The sequence below is a fragment of the Triticum urartu genome, chromosome 5A, assembly GCF_056163025.1.
Source record: "Triticum urartu cultivar PI428250 chromosome 5A, HENAU_Tu73, whole genome shotgun sequence".
NCBI lineage: Eukaryota > Viridiplantae > Streptophyta > Magnoliopsida > Poales > Poaceae > Triticum > Triticum urartu.
Window position 1 is genome coordinate 667,002,311 of NC_141877.1, and position 24,196 is coordinate 667,026,506.

The 24,196-nt window shown below is 41.3% G+C and overlaps 1 protein-coding gene, 1 long non-coding RNA gene and 1 pseudogene across 2 annotated transcripts; 2 read left to right on the forward strand and 1 right to left on the reverse strand.

The window, feature by feature from the left end:
• Positions 1 to 10,755: 10,755 nt before the first annotated feature.
• On the forward strand, positions 10,756 to 11,540 carry LOC125531696 (pollen allergen Dac g 3 pseudogene; annotated as a pseudogene).
• A 461-nt stretch (positions 11,541 to 12,001) lies between these two features.
• Positions 12,002 to 17,833, forward strand: LOC147973900 (uncharacterized). The gene is made up of 3 exons (XR_015603060.1): positions 12,002 to 12,254; positions 13,581 to 13,670; positions 17,513 to 17,833. It is a non-coding gene; the product is annotated as an uncharacterized LOC147973900 (long non-coding RNA).
• LOC125528406 (uncharacterized) lies at positions 14,597 to 17,082 on the reverse strand. Its single transcript, XM_087522425.1, has 6 exons — positions 17,071 to 17,082; positions 16,350 to 16,833; positions 15,921 to 16,151; positions 15,396 to 15,473; positions 14,964 to 15,039; positions 14,597 to 14,865 (listed from the first exon to the last, which is right to left on the reverse strand). Exons 1-4 carry the CDS (start codon positions 17,080 to 17,082, stop codon positions 15,469 to 15,471), a joined length of 732 nt encoding a protein of 243 aa, XP_087378551.1. The 3' UTR covers positions 14,597 to 14,865; positions 14,964 to 15,039; positions 15,396 to 15,468.
• Positions 17,834 to 24,196: the final 6,363 nt, after the last annotated feature.

The window sequence follows — 24,196 nt, forward strand, 5'->3', positions numbered from 1 at the left end:
CATCATCTTGTGCTTTTGATCTCCATCTCCAAAGCACCGTCATGATCACCATCGTCACCGGCTTGACACCTTGATCTCCATCGAAGCAATGTTGTCCTCTCGCCAGTTATTGTTTCTACGACTATCGCTGCCGCTTAGTGATAAACTAAAGCAATTACATGGCGATTGCATTTCATACAATAAAGCGACAACCATATGGCTCCTGCCAGTTGCTGATAACTCTGTTACAAAACATGATCATCTCATACAACAATTTATATAATCACGTCTTGACCATATCACATCACAACATGCCCTGTAAAAACAAGTTAGACGTCCTCTACTTTGTTGTTGCAAGTTTTACGTGGCAGCTACGGGCTTAGTAAGAACCGTTCTTACCTACGCATCAAAACTACAACACGGTATAGTGATTGCTTTTTGATCTTTAGAAAGAACTCTGTTCATTGAATCCGATTCAACAAAAGTTGGAGAAACAGACACCCACTAACCACCTGTGTGCGAAGCACGTCGGTAGAACAAGTCTCGCATAAGCGTACGCGTAATGTCGGTCTGAGCCGCTTCATCCAACAATGCCGCTGAATCAAGAATCAACTAGTGCCAGTAAGAAATATGTATATACCCACACCCACAACTCCTTTGTGTTCTACTCGTGCATATAACATCTACGCATAGACCTGGCTCGAATGCCATTGTTGGGGAACGCAGTAATTTCAAAATATTTCCTACGCACTCGCAAGATCCATCTAGGTGATGCATAGCAACAAGAGGGGAGAGTGTTGTCTACGTACCCTCGTAGACCGTAAGCAGAAGCGTTATGACAACGTGGTTGATGTAGTCATACGTCTTCATGATCCGTCCGATCCTAGCCCCGAAGGTACGACACCTCCACGATCTGCACACGTTCAGCTCGGTGACGTCCCACGAACTCTAGATCCAGCTGAGGTAGAGGGAGAGTTTCGTTAGCACGGCGGCATGATGACAGTGATGATGAAGTTACCGACGCAGGGCTTCGCCTAAGCTCTACAACAATATGACCGAGCTGGAAATCTGTGGAGGGAGGCACTGCACACGGCTAAACAATCAACTCTTGTTGGAGTAGGAGAGAAACGAAGGGGGAGAGAGAGGGAAGGAAGGGGGCGCCCCCACCCAATTCGGATTGGGCTTGGGGGGCGTGCCCTCCACCTTGGCCGCCTCCTCCTATCTCCCACTAAGGCCCAATAAGGCCCATACACTCCCCGGGGGATTCCGGTAAACCCCCGATATTCCGGTAAATGCCCGAACTCACCCGGAACCATTCCGATGTCTAAACATAGCCTTTCAACACATCAATCTTTATGTCTCGACCATTTTGAGACTCCTCATCATGTATGTGATCATATCCGGGACTCCGAACTACCTTCGATACATCAAAACACATAAACTCATAATACTGATCGTCACCGAACGTTAAGCGTGCGGACCCTACGGGTTCGAGAACTAACTATGTAGACATGACCAAGACTCATCTCCAGTCAATAACCAATAGGAGAACCTGGATGCTCATATTGGTTCCTACATATTCTACGAAGATCTTTATCGGTCAAACCGCATAACAACATACGTTGTTCCCTTTGTCATCGGTATGTTACTTGCCCGAGATTCTATCGTCGGTATCTCAATACCTAGTTCAATATCGTTACTAGCAAGTCTCTTTACTCGTTTCGTAATGCAACATCCCGTAACTAACTTATTAGTCACTTTGCTTGCAAGGCTTATAGTGATGTGCATTACCGAGAGGGCCCAGAGATACCTCTACGATACATGGAGTGACAAATCCTAATCTCGATCTATGCCAACTCAACAAACGCCATCGGAGACACCTATAGAGCATCTTTATAGTCACCCAGTTACGTTGTGACGTTTGATAGCACACTAAGTGGTGCTCCGGTATTTGGGAGTTTTATAATCTCCTAGTCATAGGAACATGTATAAGTTATGAAGAAAGCAATAGCAACAAACTAAACGATCAAAGTGCTAAGCTAACGGATGGGTCAAGTCAATCACATCATTATCTAATGATGTGATCCTGTTTCATCAAATGACAACTCTTGTCTATGGCTAGGAAACTTAACCATCTTTGATTAACGAGCTATTCAAGTAGAGGCATACTAGTGACATTCTGTTTGTTTATGTATTCACACAAGTATTATGTTTCCGGTTAATACAATTCTAGCATGAATAATAAACATTTATCATGATATAAGGAAATATAAATAGCAACTTTATTATTGCCTCTAGGGCATATTTCCTTCAATACATCCTTGAAAGGTAGCAGGTGCATTACATAAACCAACAGGCATACGTCTATAAGCAAAGGTACCGAAAGGACAAGTAAAAGTGGTCTTTTCCTGATCCTCTTTTGACACAGGTATTTGAGAGAAATCAGAATAACCATCTAGAAAGCAAAAAATGTATATGTTTGGATAATCCTTCTAGCATTTGATCAATAAAAGGTAAAAGGTAATGATCCTTTCTAGTAGCTTTATTTAATTTGCGTAAATCAATTACCATTCTATAACATGTAACCATTCTTTATGGGATTAATTCATCTTTATCATTAGGAACAATAGTAATACCTCTCTTCTTAGGGACACAATGGACAGGACTTACCCACTGACTATCTGCAACATGATAAATTATACCTGCCTCCAGAAGCTTTAGTATTTCACTGCTCATCAACCTGTGCATCTGCACGGGCTAGCACATTAAATATTAAATATGACAAAGTTGGTACGAATTATAAATGTTGGACAGAAACATTAATAAGTTGCTATGAATTAGTCGGATTTCAAGTTTTTGTTCGTGTTAAAAAAATTCTTAAAGAATTTCTTTTATGATAAATGTGCCTGAATGTTTATAGTACTTTTTATCCCTAATACACATATGTATATCACAAACATAATCCATGGTTTATATGAGCTCTTTGTGGTGCATGACATCCACATTGTTTTGTTACTGTAGAAATTTGTGCATATTAAAAGATATTTCATTAGCTATATGGTTTCTTACTTATAAAGCCAAAAAAATACATGCATAGATCTACTATATACGCAAACAATATGCATTAACAATGTGCACATGTGAAGAATCATGTGAATCCACATGTAATTCATCAACCGCAAGCATGCATGTTAGCCAAAGTAGTATATCTGTCCAGAGAATAATATTATGTGTGTGCATAATAACAATAATCAACGCCGAGTATGTTGATTTAGCAGCTCGACTAAACTTCCATGACAGCACTACCTTGCATCTGGCGACCTGGTCCATCCGGTGTTATTTATGTTTAACATGCAAGAAGCACTCATTCACATGCGATCCTGACAATTATTTATCAAGGATGATTGGTCTCCCCCTGCAGAACGCATGCTCTGTTGTTGAGATTGTTTATTAGGAGCGGTAAGCAAATCAGTACAAATTCTAACTGGATTTAAATTTCAAAAAATAAGTTACGGAGGTGCAAAATAGATATGAATTTTATTTGATCACATGGATATCCTTTGTTTTCTAATATAATGGAAAAAAATGTTTGTAATGTAGTGTCTTACATTTCCTTTTATGTAGGACACTCATAAAATAGTAGTACTACAAAGTATATATCGGAAGCATAATGTGATAGATTACTCATTATTGGGGACACTGATCCGCTGCTCATGTGCTTTATCTGCACACACACAAAATTCATCAACGAAAAGTTATTCATAGATTAAGTGGCCCAATGTGTCCAACCCAGAAAATCACAACTATAGTCTAATTCTCTGATTCCTCAAAATAAAATAAAGAAAAACGAATCTACGATGCTACATTGGGCCACTTAATGATCTGAGTGCCTCTGCCCAGAACACTTGATGATCACGAACTGGTTTATGATCATGAATCTGTGAATCCTCATTTTGGGATTCAGCCGGCGTTGATGATCACGAACTGGTATAGCATCTTCTTCCAAATTAATCTTATGTTGACATAGAGTGGGACTAATGCCCTTAAGATCATCAAGAGTATATCCAATAGCAGCACGGTGCTTCTTTAGAGTTTTCAATAATCTTTCTTCTTCATGCTCTGAAAGGTTAGCACTAATAATAACAGGATATATCTTCTTTTCATCAAGATAAGCATATTTAAGAGTATCAGGTAATGGTTTAAGCTCAAACACGGGATCACCCTTGGGTGGAGGAGGATCCCCTAGAATTTTAACAGGCAAGTTGTGCTTCAAAATAGGTCCCTGTTTAAAGAATACTTCATCTATTTCTCTTTTTTCATTCATAAACATATCATTTTCATGGTCTAGCAAATATTATTCTAAAGGATCATTAGGTGGCACGACAATAGCGGCAAGACCAATAATTTCATCTTTACTAGGCAATTCTTTATCATGGGGTTGTCTACGAAATTTAGCAAAATTAAAATCATGAGACATATCCCCTAAACCAATAGTAACAATATCATTTTTGCAGTCTATCCTAGCATTAACAATATTCAAGAAGGGTCTACCAAATATAATGGGATAAAAGTCATCTTGTGGGGAACCAAGAACAAGAAAATCAGTAGGATATTTAACTTTCCCACACAAGACTTCAACATCTCTAACAATCCCAACTGGTGAAATAGTATCTCTATTGGCAACCTTAATAGTAACATCAATACCGTCTATCTCAGCAGGTGCAATATCATGCATAATTTCTTCGTATAAATAATGAGGTATTGCACTCGCACTAGCACCCATGTCACATAAGCCATGATAGCAATGATCTCCTATTTTAACAGAAACAACAGGCATGCCTACAACAGGTCTATGTTTATCTTTAGTATCGGGTCTAGCAATTCTAGCAGCTTTATCACAGAATTAAATAACATGCCCATCAATATTATCGACCAAGAGATCTTTAACCATAGCAACACTACGTTCAACTCTAATTTGCTCAGGGGGTGTAGGTGTTCTAGCATTACTCTTATGAACCACAGTTGGAGCTTTAACATGATCCTTTATTGTAATATGGAAAGGTCGTTTCTCAATATAAGCGGTAGGAACAATAGGATCAACATTATAAGTGATAGTCTTTTCTTCAACTTTAATAGGTTCAACTACTTTTACTTCAATGGGAGGATGATATTTAAACCACTTCTCCTTAGGGAGATCCACATGAGTAGCAAATGATTCACAGAAAGAAGCTACTATCTCAGAGTCAAGTCCATATTTAGTGCTAAATTCATGAAAAGCATCGGTATCCATAAAATATTTAACACAATCAAACTTAGGTGTTATACCTGACTCCTTACTGATAACCCACAAGTATAGGGGATCAATTGTAGTGTCTTTCGATAAGTAAGAGTGTCGAACCCAATGAGGAGCTAAAGGTAGAACAAATATTCCCTCAAGTTCTATCGACCACCGATACAACTCTACGCATGCTTAATGTTTGCTTTACCTAGAACAAGTATGAAACTAGAAGTACTTTGTAGGTGTAACGGGATAGGTTTGCAAGAATATAAAGAGCACGTAAATAAAAACTAGGGGCTGTTTTAGTTAAAGAAGCAATAAAGTTAGTATAGGAGTGTGGAAAAGTGGTGGTAGGAGTTGTGAAATTGTCCTTAAGCAATTGACTATGTTACTAGACCGATAGGAAGTTTTATGTGGGAGAGGCCACTGCTAGCATGTCATCACTGACTTGGAATTCTATGCACTTATGATTGTAACTATTAGCAAGCATCTGCAACTACTATCGTTCATTAAGGTAAAACCCAACCATAGCATTAAGATACATTGGCCCCCTTCAATCCCGTATGCATCAATTTCTATGCTAGGTTGAAACTTCTGTCACTCTTGCCCTCCAATACATAGTCCTATCAACATACAACTAACCCTATGGTGTGATCCACATGCGTGCTCATATGATGGGCACCAAAGGACAACAACATAACCACAAGCAAATTAAACCAATCATAGAAATTCACCAATTACCGATAGGACAATGAATATCTACTCAGACATCATAGGATGGAAACACATCATTGGATAATAATATGAAGCATAAAGCACCATGTTCAAGTAGAGCGTACAACGGGTTGCGGGAGAGTGGACCACTGTAGATAGATGGGGGAAGGTGATGAAGATTTTGGTGAAGATGACAGAGGTGTTGGTGTAGATTGCGGTGACGATGATGGACCCGGCAACGTTCCGGCGCCACCGGAAGAGAGGGGGAGAGGGCCCTCCTTCTTATTCTTCCTTGACCTTCTCCCTAGATGGGAGAAGGGGTTCCCCTCTGGTCCATGGCCTCCATGGCGGCGGACGGGCGAGAGCCCCTCCGAGATTGGGTCTATCTCTCTGTCTCTCTCTGTTTCCGCATTCCAGATTCTGGCCTTTCACCGTTTCTTATATTTCCGGAGATTCGTAACTCCGATTGGGCTGAAATTTTAACACGGTTTCTATCCGGATATTGGCTTTCTTGCGGCGAAAGAAGGGCACTAACCGCCTTATGGGGTGGCCACAAGGGTCAGGGGCGCGCCCCCCTGCCTCGTGGCCCCCTCGGGCATCGTCTCACGTTGATTCTTCTTCCCAAAAATCACATATATTCCAAAAAAATCTCCGTCAGTTTTTATCCCGTTTGGACTCCGTTTGATATGGATTTTCTGCGAAACAAAAAACATGCAACAAACAGGAACTAGCACTAGGCACTGGATCAATATGTTAGTCCCCAAAAATAGTATAAAAAGTTGCCAAAAGTATATGAAAGTTGTATAATATTGGCATGGAACAATCAAAAATTATAGATACGACGGAGACATATCAACATCCCCAAGCTTAATTCATGCTTGTCCTTGAGTAGGTAAATGATAAAAAAAGATAATTTTTGATGTGGAATGCTACCTAGCATAATCTTGATCATGTAATCTAATCATGGCATGAATATTAAGACATGAGTGATTCAAAGCAAACAGACACCCGCCAGCCACCAACTAGTTGCATGTTTATCGGTGGAACCGGTCTCATGAACGTGGTCATGTAAGGTTGGTCCAGGCCACTTCATCCAACAATACCGCCGAATCAAAATAAGACATTGGTGGAAAGCAGTATGATGATCACCGCCCACAACACTTTGTGTTCTACTCGTGCATATCATCTATGCATAGACCTGGCTCTGATACCACTGTTGGTCTCTAGCGTGGTGACAGTGATGGTGAAGTGATTCGCGTAGGGCTTCGCCTAAGCACTATGACAAATATGACCGAAGGCGTAAACTGTGGAGGGAGGCGTCGCACATGGCTAATAACTGTTGATGTGTGTTCTAGCGGTGCCCCCCTCATATATATATAGGTTGGAGGGGAGGAGAGACAGCCAAGGGGGCGCCCCAAGTAGGAGGAATCCTACTTGGGCACCTCCCAATTCGGCCTCCCCCTTCCATATTCATCCGGAGGGGGAAGGAAGGAGGAGGGAGGAGAGAAAGAAGGGGGAGGCCGAATTGCTCCCCTTCCTTTCTCTCTTCCCCTCTTTCCTTCCCCCTTATTCTAGCCTACATGGGGCTCACCAGCCCCCTAGGGGCTGGTCTGTCCCCTTCTTGGCCCATTAGGCCCATGTATTTGCCCGGGGGATGCCCGGAACCCCTTTAGGTGACCCAATATGTACCCTGTACCCCCGGAACACTTTCGGTGTTCGAATATCATCGTCCAATATGTGAATCTTTACCTCTCGACCATTTCCAGACTCCTCGTCATGTACGTGATCTCATCCGGGACTCCAAATAATATTCGGTCACCAAATCACATAACTCATATAATACAAAATCGTCATCGAATGTTAAGCGTGCGGACCCTATGGGTTCGAGAACTATGTAGACATGATTGAGACATCTCTCCGGTCAATAACCAACAACAAAACCTGGATGCTCATATTGGTTCCCACATGTTCTACGAAGATCTTTATCGGTCGTACCGTAATGACAACATATGTTATTCCCTTTGTCATCGGTATGTTACTTGCTCGAGATTCGATCGTCGGTATCTTCATACCTAGTTCAATCTCGTTACCGGCAAGTCTCTACTTGTTCTGTAATACATCATCTCGTAACCAACTCATTAGTCACATTGCTTGCAAGGCTTATCATGATGTGCATTACCGAGAGGGCCCAGAGATACCTCTCTCATACACGGAGTGAAAAATCCTAATCTCGATCTATGACATCCCAACAAACACCTTCGGAGATACCTGTAGAGCATCTTTATAATCAGTCAGTTACGTTGTAACGTTTGATAACACACAAGGTATTCCTCCGGTATCCGGGAGATGCATAATCTCATAGTCAAATATGCTAAGCTAACGGATGGGTCTTGTCAATCACATCATTCTCCTGATGATGTGATCCCGTTCATCAAATGACAACACATGTCTATGGTTAGGAAACTTAACCATCTTTGATTAACGAGCTAGTCTAGTAGAGGCTTACTAGGGACACGTGTTTTGTCTATGTATCCACACATGTATCAAGTTTTCCTTTAATACAATTCTAGTATTAATAATAAACATTTCTCATGATATAAGGAAATATAAAATAAGAACTTTATTATTGCCTCTAGGGCATATTTCCTTCAATTTAATGATTGCAAAAAACATTCATGACTTCATAAAAGAATTTTGCAAATTCGAAAAATGTTCATGATTTTAGAAAATATTTGAGATATCAAAAAATATTCATGAATTTGAAAGAAGTTCAGGAAATGATAGCGAAGAGAAAGAAAGAAAGGCAAAAAATGAAAATGAAAATGAAAAAAGGAATATGAATACAATAAAAAATAAAAAAACCAAAGGAAAGAAAATAAATGAAAAAAACACAAAAAATATAAAGAAAGAACAAGAAATCAAACTGGTCAGGGAAGGTTCCAGAACCTTCCCAAAACTGGAAATAGCCAGTTGGGCGGCCCAAGTGTACGTAGCAGGGAGCTGGGGGTACGCATTTGGTCGCTATTTTTGTCTCAAAAGAATTTGGTTGCTACTTGGCGACCTACGCGCCAAGCAGGATCCGCCTCTCGTGGGTGCGTCTATGCCTGGCTCTTAGCGAGCGTTCGGAAAGACTTACCTGTAGCACTAGTATTGGTCGTGCTCACTAGTATGAGGAGCCTAGGAGGAGCCCCGAGGAGCCTATCTCTCAAAGCACAGGCGTGACACGCCATTTTTTGTCCTTTTTTATTTTAATATTTTTATTTTCAAATTTTTTATATAATTTTTTAAGTATTTTGAGTTTTTGTATTTTATTCATGTATTTTAATATGCGTTCACATACTTTTAAAGATTGTTGGTGCAATTTAAAGAGCACGATAATTTTTTAAATAATGCTCTATAATGAAATCTAAAAAATACACGATAATTTTTTAAAATAAAAGAAAAACATTTTGAAATATACAATGACTATTTTTAAGATACATCATTTTTAAAATAGGTGACAACCATTTTTAATAGAATATGGACATTTTCTAAATGCATGATGAACTTTATGAGATGCACAAGGAATTTTTGAATTACACGATGAACATTTTTAAATACGTGATGGACATCTTTGAAATACACCATGAACGTTTTTCAAATACACATCAAACATTTTAGTATGGCTATGAACATTAGATGGTAAATATTTTGAAATACAATCTAACTCTTTCTTGCAGTAAACTATGAACATTTTTAGTAGGCATGAGATTTTTAATGAAATTACATGGTGAAGATTTTTTTAATACATCATAATTATTTTTTAAATGCACGATGAACATTTCTGAAGTACATGATGAAAATTCTTAAAATACATTATGTTTTAAAACAATGTTGACGGTATACTTTTTTGTTATTATTGAACGTTCTATTATAAGCTGAAAAACTAAAATATGACAAATAATAAGAAATACATGATCGAAATGTTAAAGGAAAAATAACTAAAAAAGGAAGAATGAAAAAAATGATATGAGAAAAATAAGAAAAAGAACGAATAAAAACGATAAGAATGGAAAAGTGAAAAGGATAGAAAATTAAACGGATAACAAGAAATATAAAGAAAAAGAGAACCGAGATACAAGACCTGTGAGAAGGCTCGCATGAAGAGGGAAAAAAAAGCCAGCACCCTACGGCGAGGAGAGCGCGGGTGAAAAGGAAAACCATTTGTTGGGCCAACTGACATGCGGGAGGTCGCAATAAGCAAGTCGCAAGTCGCAATAAGCAAGATATAGTTTTTTGTGTTGAATTGTTGCGTGGTACTTGCTCTATTTATCTGCTTGTATATGCCCGCAAGTTCATAGCCGTGTTCCAAATTTTGTTTCATATTTAGAAATGAAGAATTTACAAAGTAGTGTTGATTATTAGTACGCGAGTTTTTAGAATCAGAGGACCTTGTCATATTGCCTTTGCTCGGCTCCATAAGCGAAGCAACAAAATAAAGATCACCCAAGAATAGGCAGGACCGATTTGGCCCAACTAAGCATGCACGGCCTCTGAATTTCATTCCAACCGGAAGCTACGGGCAACTAAGCACGGCCTCTATTAACTCAAAAAAAAAGCACGGCCTCTAAATTTCATTCATACCGTCAGAGACGAGGCTCTGTAGTTGTTCCTCCGATGGTGATGGCCAGCCGCATACGCAGCGACGACCTAGCCCGGCCACGGCCAGCCAGCGAGATCCCTGGAGCACCGCTCGTCGGCGGTCTCTTCCGTCCATAAATAGCAGGTACTTCATCCATCGGAATCCACACAGATCGCAGCAGCAACTACACACATACAGACACACAACAATCAAATTTCAACCAGTCTTCGACCAATCGAGAAGATGGCCTCCTCCTCCAGGATGCTCACGGTGGTGGTGCTGGCGGCGCTGGTCGCCGGTGCGATGTGCGCCGTGAGGGTGAAGTTGACGGTGGAGAAGGGGTCCGACAAAAAGAAGCTGGCGCTCAAGATCGACTACACAAGGCCAGGCGACAGCCTGTCAGAGGTGGAGCTCCGGCAGCACGGCTCAGAGGAGTGGCAGCCGTTGACCAAGAAGGGCGACGTGTGGGAGGTCTCGTGCTCCAAGCCACTGGTTGGCCCCTTCAACTTCCGCTTCTTGTCCAAGAATGGCATGAAGAACGTCTTCGACGAGGTCTTCTCCACCGATTTCAAGATCGGCAAAACCTACCAACCGGAATATTGATCGACACCGTCCAAGTTTCAGTTGGTCAAGATCGTCGTAATTAATTAATCCCCATGTACGAGTCGCGTTAGAAATATGCGCCTGCATGAGTGGATATAGTGAATATTTTTTTATGCACATACATGCATATGGTAGGAGAAGCAACGACGGACATGTTTGCTCTCCCATGCATGCATCAACTGTCTTTTTTTGTTTTTGGATTATCTTTTGGATTAGTTTGAATTGCTTACCACATATGTCATGTGGTACATGCATCAACTGTCGATGCAGCAGTTTTCTTTTGTGTAACCGAATATGCTCGAGATTTTGAGATATTTGAATATATAGTTTTCCATTCACCTTGAACTTTGATACGCCTCTTTATGCATATTAGTTTACAGAGGGAGTATTTAATTTGAGGTAACGGGGTGCAATATGTCTGAAAGTGGTTTCTGAATGATCTATGGAAGAAAGCTCTATTCTTTTGTCAGGAAAATACAGTAGCACACATTCTCTAGTTAGCAAAAAAAAAAATTGAGTGATTTACAACTGTCCCTTTTTGAGGTGGAGGGACGCATACTTTTATGCAAATCTAAATTTAGTTTGTGTTACTTTAAGAACAATTCAGTCACTAATTAACTTACGAGCTCTTTTAGGGTGATTGGCGAGTTACAACTCGTAATTTCATGTAACTCCACCTCCAATTTTTTCTGACCATTAGATCTGGGAAATTAGTTGAAGAATTATTTTTTGGTCAAAAGGGTAGAATGGTAAAAATGTTCCTCCCATCCGTTCTGCAGGAGGATTAGCCCCCCGTCCCCCACGCACATCGTTGTGTTTCTCGTCGCATAGCCGCCGCCGCCCGTTTCGCCGTTCCGATCGAGAGATCCCGCGGCGGCCCCGATCGAGGGCAAGCACCAGCGGCCCGCCTCCCTGGTTTCGATCTGCTCCTGCCACCAGGGTTCCGGGGATCCGCTGCGGCGCGCCGGCCAGCCAAAGTCTCCCTTGCCCCCCCCCCCCCCCTGCAGCGCCTCCCTCCGTCAAGCAGCCGGCGACGCCCATCAACGCCGGCGAGCAAAGGTACCTTTCCCTCCCCTCTGTATTTGCGCAGCCGGCCACCTTACGTAGTGCATCTGGGAATCCTTGATCCATAGCAGATTCTGAAATTTTAACTTGAGTCCAAAGTTGCAGCATGATTTAGTTTGCATGGTTCTGCACCTGCAGATTCTAGGTGATTTTTAAACTGTTTGTGTGATTCATTTTCACATTTAGTATCCCGTCGACAAAATTATTTGCTGCATTCCAGACTATGTCCAACTGAATTCAGTACAACGCTCTGAAATGTCTAGACTATGTTCAGTTATATTCAGATTTTGTTAAGCTATGTTCACTAAATTTAATCAATTCAAAATATGGTATACACTTTCTTTGTTCAGACCTTATCAGGCTGTCCAGTTTTGGGACAAAATATATTATCAATGAAATGCTGAACATATGTTGGAGTTGCCCAGGATGAAGAACGAAACTCACGCACACACATATGGTCAGCTCTATGCAGAGCACTCCTGCCACAGCCACTTCCAATGCGTACCATTACTATCAACGCATAGTCAGATTGCTCAATTGCTGGACATTCAATTGCCATGCAATGTGGCAGCAAACTGAATTTTCCATGACAAATTAGCATAGTCAGATTACATACCACTTCTAGTTCTCATCAACTTGTCTACAAATTAGTACTCAATTGCCTACATATATGTCATGAAAGCATACACAACTGCTGTGATGAAACACATCAGTACAACAAACTGCATAACATTCCTCTTCTTCTGCACTTGTAATTCAACAGTCTTCTCCAGCAGCAGCTCATCCTTGTGCACAACAATTCGTACAACGGCGGCTTGAACTTGCCGAGGATGCCATCTGCTTGAACTGGCTCCACAAGTCACCGTCGCCGTCACTTGGTCTCATGGGTCAAGAGCGCAGCCTGTCGTGCCCAGGAATGCAGTAGTCAGCAGACAGCCACCGCCCCGCCTGGGTCGCCACCGGGCCAGACCGCCGCTGCCTAAATCGCCACCACCGCCCGCTCTGTTTTTGAGTGAGAAAGGGGATTGAGAGAGAGAGCCGGCAGGGTGCCCGCTAGTAGTCAAAACCAGGCTACATGGCTCATTTTAGTCAAAACCAGGGTCCACGTCATACTAAAACCACCTTAAGCGTTACCAGGGTTGAAAAGTATCCGGTTTAATTAGTTGAGAGACTGAGTTTTGGTGGTTTTGAAGTTGAGGGACGATTTCTGAATTTTCTCTAGAGTTGACGGATGAAAAATGTACTTACCCCTTTTTTTTGGTACATGAAGTGAGTCGAATATTCTGATTCCGCTTTCTGTATTTTGTTAACCGACTGTAGAGGGAAGGATGCTACTGGTGAGGAATTAGTCAAGCCTTATACTCCGACTCACTGGATTCTGATATTGGATACTTTGAGCTTGTTTTAAAGGTAATTTATCGTAAACATGTTCCAACCCCACTGAATGTGTCTTATCAGTGATTCTGATGGTAAAAAGACTATGTGACCACTTGCTAGAATAATTAGCTTCATTGTACACCATATTATAATTCACTTCTGAAGATATGCTGCAGCCAAATAGTTCTGTCAGAACATGACCAACCATCGACAATTATGAGTTTTTATATCATGTCAACTGCTGTGTTATGATTGGTTGCCATGAAAAGCAATGCATAGATTTAAATACCACTCATCTAGTACCGTATAAATGGTGCATAGAACTGTCCATTGGATGGCACGGTATGTACAATTTGTAGCTAGCATAAATCTGAATCTTGTAAAAGCAGTGCAGTAGCAACAGCATTGAACTGAACTTCGTTGTTGCAATATCCATTATATTTAAGCACCAAGAGCATCACTTAGTATAAGTTTTTATCTTTAGAACGAGAGAACAGAACATAGATTCCCATATGTAGTTGAGATCCGGGGTTATAACTGCGACACCATGTACCATTTTTTACTGACATAGACATGTCAGACAAGAGTTGGTACATTGTAGCTTGTGTTTTGCATCGAAACTAACACGATACATGGAGCTAACAAATTTACAACTAATAAATCTAGGTCTAAGTCTGTTGGGTAACAATACGGAAACAGACGTCCCATCTAGCTTTACTCTAACAGAGTTCTGCTTACTAACTAGACAACTAGCACAACAATGAGAACCAGGCAAGCAGCATAAGATCATCAAAGAACAAACAGATGCTAAACTTGCTCATTGGCAAAATAGGTTGTGCACGCGAACATGACAGAGATGACTAAAATAGGGGCCACACTTCTTTCCATATTTGTGCAGAATGATTATGGTTGAGGCATGATAATGCACTTGTAGCAACGCGTGCAAAGCGGGCAAGAAATTCATATAAAGTAGGCATTCTTCCAAATTGAGTCAATTCTGGTTTTCGAAGATATACTATACATAATTACTGTCCATTTTATACAGCGACATACACTGCCTAAATAATCAGAACTATGTTTGAGGCTCGGGTCATGTACGTCTTGAGCTCCCGATTCACCTTCTCCTCGTCCCACATGAACACCTGGATGTTCTGCACCCACTGGAAGTACCTCACCATCACTCCGCCGGAGTTGGCCATGATGTCCGCTAGGACCAGCACGCCCTTCTCTGCACCATGAACATGTACATTTCTCTACTATAAGTCAATGTGTGAAATGTGTCAACAAATGCAGCTTAGTTTTGTGGCAAAATGTTGGTGTTCTTGCCTCGTCGGCCTCGGGGTCTGTTGGGTGGTTAGCAGCCTCGATTATGTATTTCGCTTTGATGGCATCAACATTGTCCCTAGGAGAAGAAGAAAAACTGAAGATAAACGGTACAATTACAATAGGCAGGTATTTCAGATTTTCTTAACAAACCGAAGTGTCAGACTCGATTCGCAACTTCCATTAGAGATGTCTAGTCCATTCTGAGAAAGCTTTCCATGTTAATTAATGTGTGGACTGCTGATACATACTACGTACTAAATATGCAAGTTCAGAAGATGGTGCGTTCTGAATACTAAAGATAAATGTGGCCAGACAGAATAGTCAGGTTTTGCGAAAAATAGTCAGGTTTTGCAGATTTGCTTAATAAACCAAGGTTTCAGACATGACTATCAACTTCCGTTTTGCAGAGAACTAAAGCAATAGAACACTCACTATCAATGGAACGAAGTCGTCATTGCTGTCACAAATTCCTGTATTTTTCTGAGGAACATCAGCAGCGAACTCCTCATCCTACAATTGCCAATTTTTTATTATCGCATCACGAGAAGTTCAAAATTAGTAAAGATAAAAAAATGTATAGATAATATAGTCTAATAACATGGAGGATGCTATGCGGTCACTGTGTACTTGTACTACTTGCTGCGGTACTAATGAGCCCTATAAGAAAATACATAAGCAGTTCATTTTCAGTTTGTCTGACGGTTCCACAAGGTAAGCGTGACCGAAGATTCAGAAAGAAAAGAGAGAAGGCAAATGAAGTGGTTGAAAAAAAAGGAGTACTGAATTTGCCTCATAACAATCTCAGTACTTGAGCTTTCGCCCAATGCTCGATTCATCGACCGACCAACCAACGAACCAACTAACTAACTAACTGATAAAAGCGGCTTCCTATATTTATTCTTGTTGATGTATGAGAACATGCATTTGATACTCTGAATCCTGGAAGAATAGACGTGCCTGAATGCAGACATATGAGATCAGATGGTTCCATGAAGGTTCTTGCCATCAGCTCAAAAGCACCACCATCATCATCAGCCGCCGCCGCCGCCGCAGCAGCAGCAGCGATGTGCCTACTGATGCTACTGACATCATCAAGCAAAGAGAGCCTTCGATGCGCCAATGACATCTTCTGCCCCATCTTGGCCTTGGCAGAATGGGGGGAATCACCCGCCGGCGTCCCTCCCTTTCCTTGGAAATTATTCAGGGAACAAAGGAAGAGTAATTGTTATGCGTGTCTACTAGTAGGTACTAGTAGAGGACCAAAAAGAAACACACATATAGTCTAGTAACGTAGAAAACAGATGCTTTCAGCACGTATTTGTACTGTCGCTGCAGTGCCAATGAGATCAACAGAGGGGGATGAAGGGGGGGAGCAAGAGACCGTACGTATCATGTCCTCGGGCAGGATGAGCTGCACTCCGGCGGGGCCGGTGTCAACTGGGCGACCTCGACCAGCAGCGGCGACTGCAGTATAGTTAAGGTCGACGACTAGATGCAGGCGTTGGGGACGACCTACTCCGGGCGCGGCTGCTCCCCCTCCTCGGCGGCACGGGCGGACTAGACCTCTTCTTTGTGAGGCCGACGTCAGCAAGGGGACGTGGTTGCGCGGGCTCGTGGAGATATCTCCCCCACGCGTGGAGCTCGTCCGGCGACGCCGCTGAAGATGCCGCCGCCACGACCACCTGCCTCCTCCACTGAAGATGCCGCCGCCGCTGAAGATGGACGCCGATCTGATCGAGGACTCAGCTGTGAGGAGAGGAGCGGGGAGGATAAGACGCAGGAGAAGCGGCTGAGCCAGCGGTGCAGCGACCCGGGAGAGGAGGAGGCGAGCGGAGAGGGGATCGACAGAACGGGGAACAAGCGTGCGGGGCTAGGTTTTCTTTTCCTTTTCTCCCAGCGCTGCACACTAAATTGGACGGATCTACCCTTTTAGAAATTGATTAGCCCCACCATAATTTTGTAATGGTCCCACAAGTATTTGTAATTTCATGTAATTCTAGTATCGTAACTTCTATTTCTCCACCGTTTGATCGCAGTGAATGGACGGCCCCTAAATTCGCCAATCACTGTAACAGCTGTATTAACTTAATCATCACAAAAGTGAGACCATGTATGTCATTGCTGGTAGAGACATTGAAGAAAGTGAGTGGATTGCTGAAATGCCCTTGAACAAGCTATGTGGACACCGACATTTCTTTTGGGTGCCGCACAACATCTTAAACATGACTTGGTTTCTCCTTTTTATTATGAAATGATGCATCTCCTCTTTAGGGGATAATGAAGTTCAAATGGCAAGATGAACATATTCGGTATTAATGCTAGATCTATTTATCCCAACGAATAAAGAATTTGTGGACTATTTCCGTGTGTGTTTTTATATGATATTAAAAATAAAGTGTTCTTTGGAGAGTGACATATATATGTTCAATTATAATTTACGACTTAGCCATAGGGTTTGCTGTTATAAAGGTTCGATCACATTGTATAAACAAAACATAATATTATTTTCAGTATGTTTATACCATTTAACAATGTATTTTTCGCACCAGGCCTTCCTAATATTCTGGCGGCCGATGGTAGGACTCCGCCAGAGACGTGCCCTCCTATTTCAAGCAGTATGTCGAACCGCCTTTGATGGACTCAAACATCACTAATCCTCCTGGTCTGATGGCCTGATGGGTGGTAAAATTGTGAGTGATAGGGTTTTTGAACCGCAAGAGATGGCCCGCTCTTTACTAGTGTGAAAATTCAGTCTTGTCCAACCTGCCCAGTTCATGATGTTTTTATTCATGGACTAATTTTCTGTACTCGTGGGAGTAGGAGTATGTACTCCCATCTACAATATAACTTATATACGCATTGATTATATCTTTTTATCATGCTCAATATACCTCATTAAATATTCTAAGATATCTCAATACGAGTTTTGTTGAAAAAACATTATTTGTGACTTGGTGTAGCCAACAACATCGAGTTTCACTACAAAGCCTATGAGGATCTTGGTGTAGCAAACAACATCGAGTTTCACAACAAAGCCGAGCGAGTCTTTGCCGAACTTTGGGTAATCATTAAGTTTCCTTCACACTGCATCTCCACCGTCTTGTAGTAGCAAAACTGCTAGCCGTTGATATGCTGCACTCGAGAATTAAATATTCCACCCATGAGAAAACTTAGATTTAGATCTTACTTTATTTTTCTTAACAGAATGCTAGCATACTGCAGTAGCAAAACTATCTAGAAAACTTAGATTTAGATTTTACTTTATTTTTCTTAACAGAATGCTAGCAGACTATAATACAGCCTAGTTTATTTATAAATGTGTGTGTATACCACATGAGGAGCTGAGAGGGAGCAACGAGGCTGACCCTTTGATTAGAGTATGATGGTCTTTTTAACCTTTTGATTTCTGGGATGGAGCCATAGCAACGTCTGCAGTGTGAATCACATGAGAGAGAGAGAGAGAGAGAGAGAGGCTTAAAGTTCAGACTTAAAGGTTTAGATTTGTGCACAAAAATACCTTTCAAAGCACTATAAATAAACTAGCATATTTTATTTTATTTAGATTTTATAAGAAACCTCAGACTTAGGCTGTGTTTGGCACCACGGTATTTTTGAAGTTTTAGAAAAATACCATGGTATTTTTAGAAACCACGGTTTAAAATACTTTGATGCGTTTGGCACCAAGAAATACTCCACTTTGCAAAACCGTAGCATCTTCAAAACCATGGTTTTTTCACAGTATTAGAAAAAAGAGGTCTAGACCCCTTTTTTAAAAACCGAGAAACGATTGCTCTCGTCGGTCTCTCAACTCCATCTTTCCGATCGTCAACCAGTGTGATTATACTTCATTTCTCTGTAGCTATGAATAAACAATTCAAGCTCAGCACAGGGGAAGGAAGCTACGCGCCCTTGTACGCCTACTCTGTCGTTGATCTTGTCAATTTCTCTACACAACGCTGCATGGATACATCAGCCGTGTGCACAAGCTGGTCAGATCGTGTAGCTGAGTTCGGTTCAACTCAATATCTTCAGGGTTATCCACGCAACCTAACAACAGGTGACAGTTGGAGAAAACTGAGAAAAAATGATTTGGCAAACGCCTCAGTGGTTTTGCCAAAGCCACGAAAAACTGCGGTTTTTAGATACTGAAGTATTCAATGTCCACGCGCTAGTATACCGAGGTTTTGTAATACTACTGTTAATAGACTTTGCCGTCTGGTTGGACGGCCGGTAGACGGCAAAATACTTGACGCCGTCCGTCAATCCATCCGTTCCGTCTGCTACAATATTTTGCCGTCTGGCTTTACCTGCTGACGGTAAAAGGTATAGACTGACGGCAAAGTCTTTGCCGTCAAGCAGAAAAAATAGCAGACGGCAAAGTATTCTTTGCCGATTTATCTTTGCCGTCTACTTCCTGACGGCAAACTCTTTGCCGTCTGGATTTACGTCTTTGCCGTCTGTTATTCACAGACGGCAAACTAGCAGTTTCTTGTAGTGACATCGATATATTGATAGAGCGCAATTTAGTAGATGTTTATGCACTTTTAGCTAGCATAGATGCTAGAGATGAGACTAGTGCACTTGTTGCTAGAATAGAGGCTAGACATGAGACTAGAAGCGAGGAAGCAGCGTCTACTTCTTTACACTCGAAGAAGAAAGAAGCACGCAAGATCAACCTCCGTAGATCAACAATAAATGCATCGAGAAGGCACTAATCCAACTTACAGAAGCAGTTATGGAAGTTGGATATTTTCTAAAATGTATTCTTGTGATTCTTGTTTTCTTTGGTCTTGTTTTTCTAGTCAAAATTTTGTGATGTATTTCCATGTACCAAAAATCAATGATAAAAAAAAGATATGTGCATGCAAAGAAAAATGTACGCGGACGGGATGCGGCCAGAATGTGTCCGCGCGTTAGGCGTACGGCCACCGCATCCCAGAAATGAGCGGAGCACGACCCATTACCCTACCCAAATGGACAGAATCAGGGCTAAATGGACGTCCGTTTGTGGACGTGCGCTGGAGTTGGTCTTAGATATGGTTCAACGTTGACCACCTGAACACCCCACGCATGGGCTGCCACAGCTGCATCCGACCCATGCACGGAAGATGCATGCCAGATGGGGTGAAGCCCAGGCGCGGAAGATGTATGCCAGATGGGCTGAAGCCCAGGCGCGGAAAATGCATGATTGAACTGCACAAAGAGAAATTTAGTATCACCTCGAATATTTTAAATAAAAATAATAATTTTGCAAAAGGTGCGCGACGGTGAACGAACAGAAGCAATGTGTGCATTTAGATGCGCAGAGTATGTTTGTTAACAGGTTGTTTCATTAGAAACCACTAATCATATATAACATAATCACTAATTGAATGCCATAATGATGGCCCTCCACACCATGTATGGCAACGTTCCATGTCACTAGTAGAAAACAGGGTTTTGGTCCAGGCCTAGCCAGCCCATTAGTCTCGGTTCAGTCACGAACCGGGACCCATGGGGACATACGTCCTGGTTCGTGAGCCCAGGGGGCCGGCCGGGCCTTGTAGGGCATTGGTCCCGATTCGTCTGGACCCATTTGTCCCGGTTCCAGACACGAACCTGGACCAATGGGCCTCGCTCCTGGCCCACATCCATTGGTCCTGGTTCATGGCTGGAACCGAGACTAAAGGGTGTCCTTTAGTCCCAGTTCCAGCCACAAACCGAGACCAATGAGGTGGATATATATACCCCTCGCTCGCGAGCAAAACACTCCACTGCTCTGTTTTTTTTTTGGCCGGCGAGGGGAGGGCTTTGTGGTGCTCTAGCTCACCTCCTATGCACATGAGGTGTTCGATGAAATGCCCGAGCCACACTACTTAAGCTTTATCCTTTCCAAACTCGAGCTCCAAGCTCTATTTTCCTCAAGATTTGTCTAGATTTAGCGGTCTGTCACGTCCCGTCCCCGTCTTCACCATCGTCGATCACCCGCGCCGATCTCGTCGCCGGCACCACCGTGGTGAGCCTCTTGTTCTTATCTTCTTTGTAAAAGAAAAAAAATTCTTACTTGTATGATTAGATAGATACTTGTCTAATTTTCTTACTTTTATTATTATTTGTTATTATATAATGCGATGGTTTTGGTATCCGCCCCTGGTGGCCCTCGTCCTGTTTATGATTCGGATGTGGTATATATTCTCTTTTATAACTATTTGGTTCATTCATTGTTTATGATAATTATGCCGACCAACGTGACATAGATTTTATTTATCTAGGAGGTATGCGAACCGGAAATTCCAACCGACCCTATTGTCGAGGGGTTAAATTTAGTTGAAGAAGAAAACAATTACTTGAAGCAAAAACTAAAAAAAAAATTAACCCTACAAGACCCCCTCCCCCCCCCCCCCCGCCCTTTCAGAAAAACAAAAACCCCAGCCCCTGAACTGCTGACGCGTGGATGCATTTTGGTCCCGGTTGGTGCTACCAACCGGGACAAAAGGTCCTCCCGCCTAGGCAAGCCGCAGCGGCCATGTGCAGCCCCATCTGTCTTGGTTCGTAGGCGAACCGGGACTAAAGGTAATGGGCTTTAGTACCGACCCTTTGGTACCGGTTCTAAAACCAGGACAAATGGGCCTCTAGAACCGGGACAAATGAGTCTTTTTCTACTAGTGTGTTGAGACGTAATAGGAGAGAGAAATCAATAATCAATGCATCATGATTGATTGTCTGCTCTTTCTTTCCATGTTTTATAGTAGATGGAAGGTATGTGTTGCTTATTAGTACTCCCTCCGCCCGGAAATACTTGTCATTAAAATAGATAAAAGGATGCATTTTAGTTCTACATACATCCCTTATATTCATTTTGATGACAAATATTTCCGGACGGAGGGAGTAATAGACAAAAACTACTTGTAGTTAGGAGGGTATGCGTGCGTACTTTTATTGATGTACCAGAACATACACAGGGGTATCTTAAGTATGTGTATTATTTTAATTAGATACAATACCCTGAGTATGTGTATATTCAATTAGGTATATATGTATCCATATTTTAATTGAGGTATATACATTGAGTGGATACCTACAAGATATTTAGTCCATATTTTACTTTAGGTATATATTTAACTAGGTATATACTCGGGTATGTGTATATTTCCGTTTGGTATAATAGCTCGGGTATGTTAATATTTTCAATAAATATACTACGTCTGGTATGTGTATATTTTTAATATATAAACAGTATTTGTACATTTTTAATAGATATAAACAATATATGTATATTTCAGTAGGTATAAAACCTGTGGTATGTGTATTTTATTATTAGGTATAACACCACGGGTTTGTGTATATTAATTAGATATAATACCCTAGGTATATGTATATTTTCATTACGTATAATACACTTGGTACGTGTATGTTTTTATTAGGTATAATACTTCATGTGTGCGTATTTTTGTTAGGCATATCATCAACACGTATATATTTTTATTAGGTATAATCCCCAACAATTAGTGTCATGGTCTAATATCATGTACAAGTGTATATTGTAATAATAACTAGTGTCGCGGTCTAATAATATGTACGTGTGTGTATGGCGAATTTGGGTTTTGCATGCGTGGGAATTGCCTCCAAATAAAGCAGGCAAGTAAATTTGAAAATAAATTATACTAAATGTTTGATGTTATCTCATATATGGACAGTCTTGCATGCAAATGTATTAGGAAACAAATCAATACTAATGCACGCTGTTTCCAATGAAAGGCGCCTTGTTCGGGTCCAAACCGTTAATGCATTTCATTGGAAACAGGGTGCTGTATTTATTTGTATGAAGCGTGTGAGAATGTCAAGATGCACAATTTATATGTTTATGATGTATTTACTTGTATAAAACTCAAAGGTGTGTGAAAACGTTTACAATAAACAATGCACATGAGAGTGATTTGCGGAGAAAACACATCGCCTTTTTAATGGCGGCGGAGATCCTTGGTCCATTTAGATCCTGTCCACAAAGCATGCATTAGGCTCGCTATAGTGGGAGTAAAATAAGTAGTATCATGTACTTGGGACTCGCAAACATGCTTATGTGGCAGGCAATTAAAAAAAAGAGAGATGATTATGGTAACATAGGTAGATACTGTAACATAATAAATGTGGTGCTACTATGTGTCATGCATGGCAAAAAGAGACCATCTATGATACTAATCTATGATATTATGCACTATAGAGATAGTAATATAGACTAGTAACATATGCATGTTTTTTTTTAAAAAAGGAGGCATGCCCTGGCCTCTGCATCTGAAAGATACATGCAGCCATATTATTAAAAGTCTCAAAGCAAACAATATTCAAAGTATTACAGCTCACAAAAGGAGCATCAAGATAAAAAAGAGCTCAAAATTACAACCGGTGGAAGATAAAGGACTAGAACTAGATTCCTATCCTGTTAAACGACCACCATCCAAACCGGTTAAATATAGCCCGAGCTACCATCTCCCATTGGTTGCATCCAGTAACCAGCGGCCTTATATATCCAGAGGGGTGGCATATGAACCCAATGAAAAGTGGAACCAAGAGTAAATTAGTGTTAATTATTGTTTACTTATAGATGAAGGACCGACTGTAGTGAAAATGATACTAGCGGCATGCTCGGCTTAGCATCGCCATTTGTTATTTACTACTGTTTGACTTATATTGTTTAAGGAAATACTCGTGTAACATACTCTCTCCGTTCTAAAATAAGTGACCTAACTTTGTATTAACTTTAATACAAAGTTTGTATAAACTTGAGTCACTTATTTTGAGACGGAGGGAGTATTTGTTTTTCAAACTCTGTACATTAAGTACATTAAGACTTAATGCACATTATCTCCCTCAATTGTCAAATTGTCCCTAAAATGGTTTATGTTACCCTCCTCTTGCTCGACAGTAGTACGCATGGCATACTGACTTGATAGGCAGTGGTCCGAGAGAACAAGTCGTTCAAGAGAAACCCTACAAACACTGCCCCTCCTTGATAAGCGGGTGGTCCGAGTGAACAATAATATGAATGATTGGATACAGTGAGTGACAGTGGCTGTGGATGTGTGTTTTCGTTTCCAGTATTGTACCGTAGTATGTCGGCACCCTAGCTAGTTGCCTACCTGAAGCTAGGTAGCTGCTGCTGATTGTATGTAGTCAGAGAGATAGAGAGACTATGTAGTAAGTGCTAAGTACTACCTCTATACAAAAATATAAGATGTTTTTGTAGTTAAAATTAA

Coding starts and splice junctions, on each gene's coding strand:
- LOC125528406 (XM_087522425.1), bottom strand. Junction 16,152..16,349: donor CCTGCCCGAGGACATGATAC/GTACGGTCTCTT, acceptor ATAATTTCCAAG/GAAAGGGAGGGACGCCGGCG.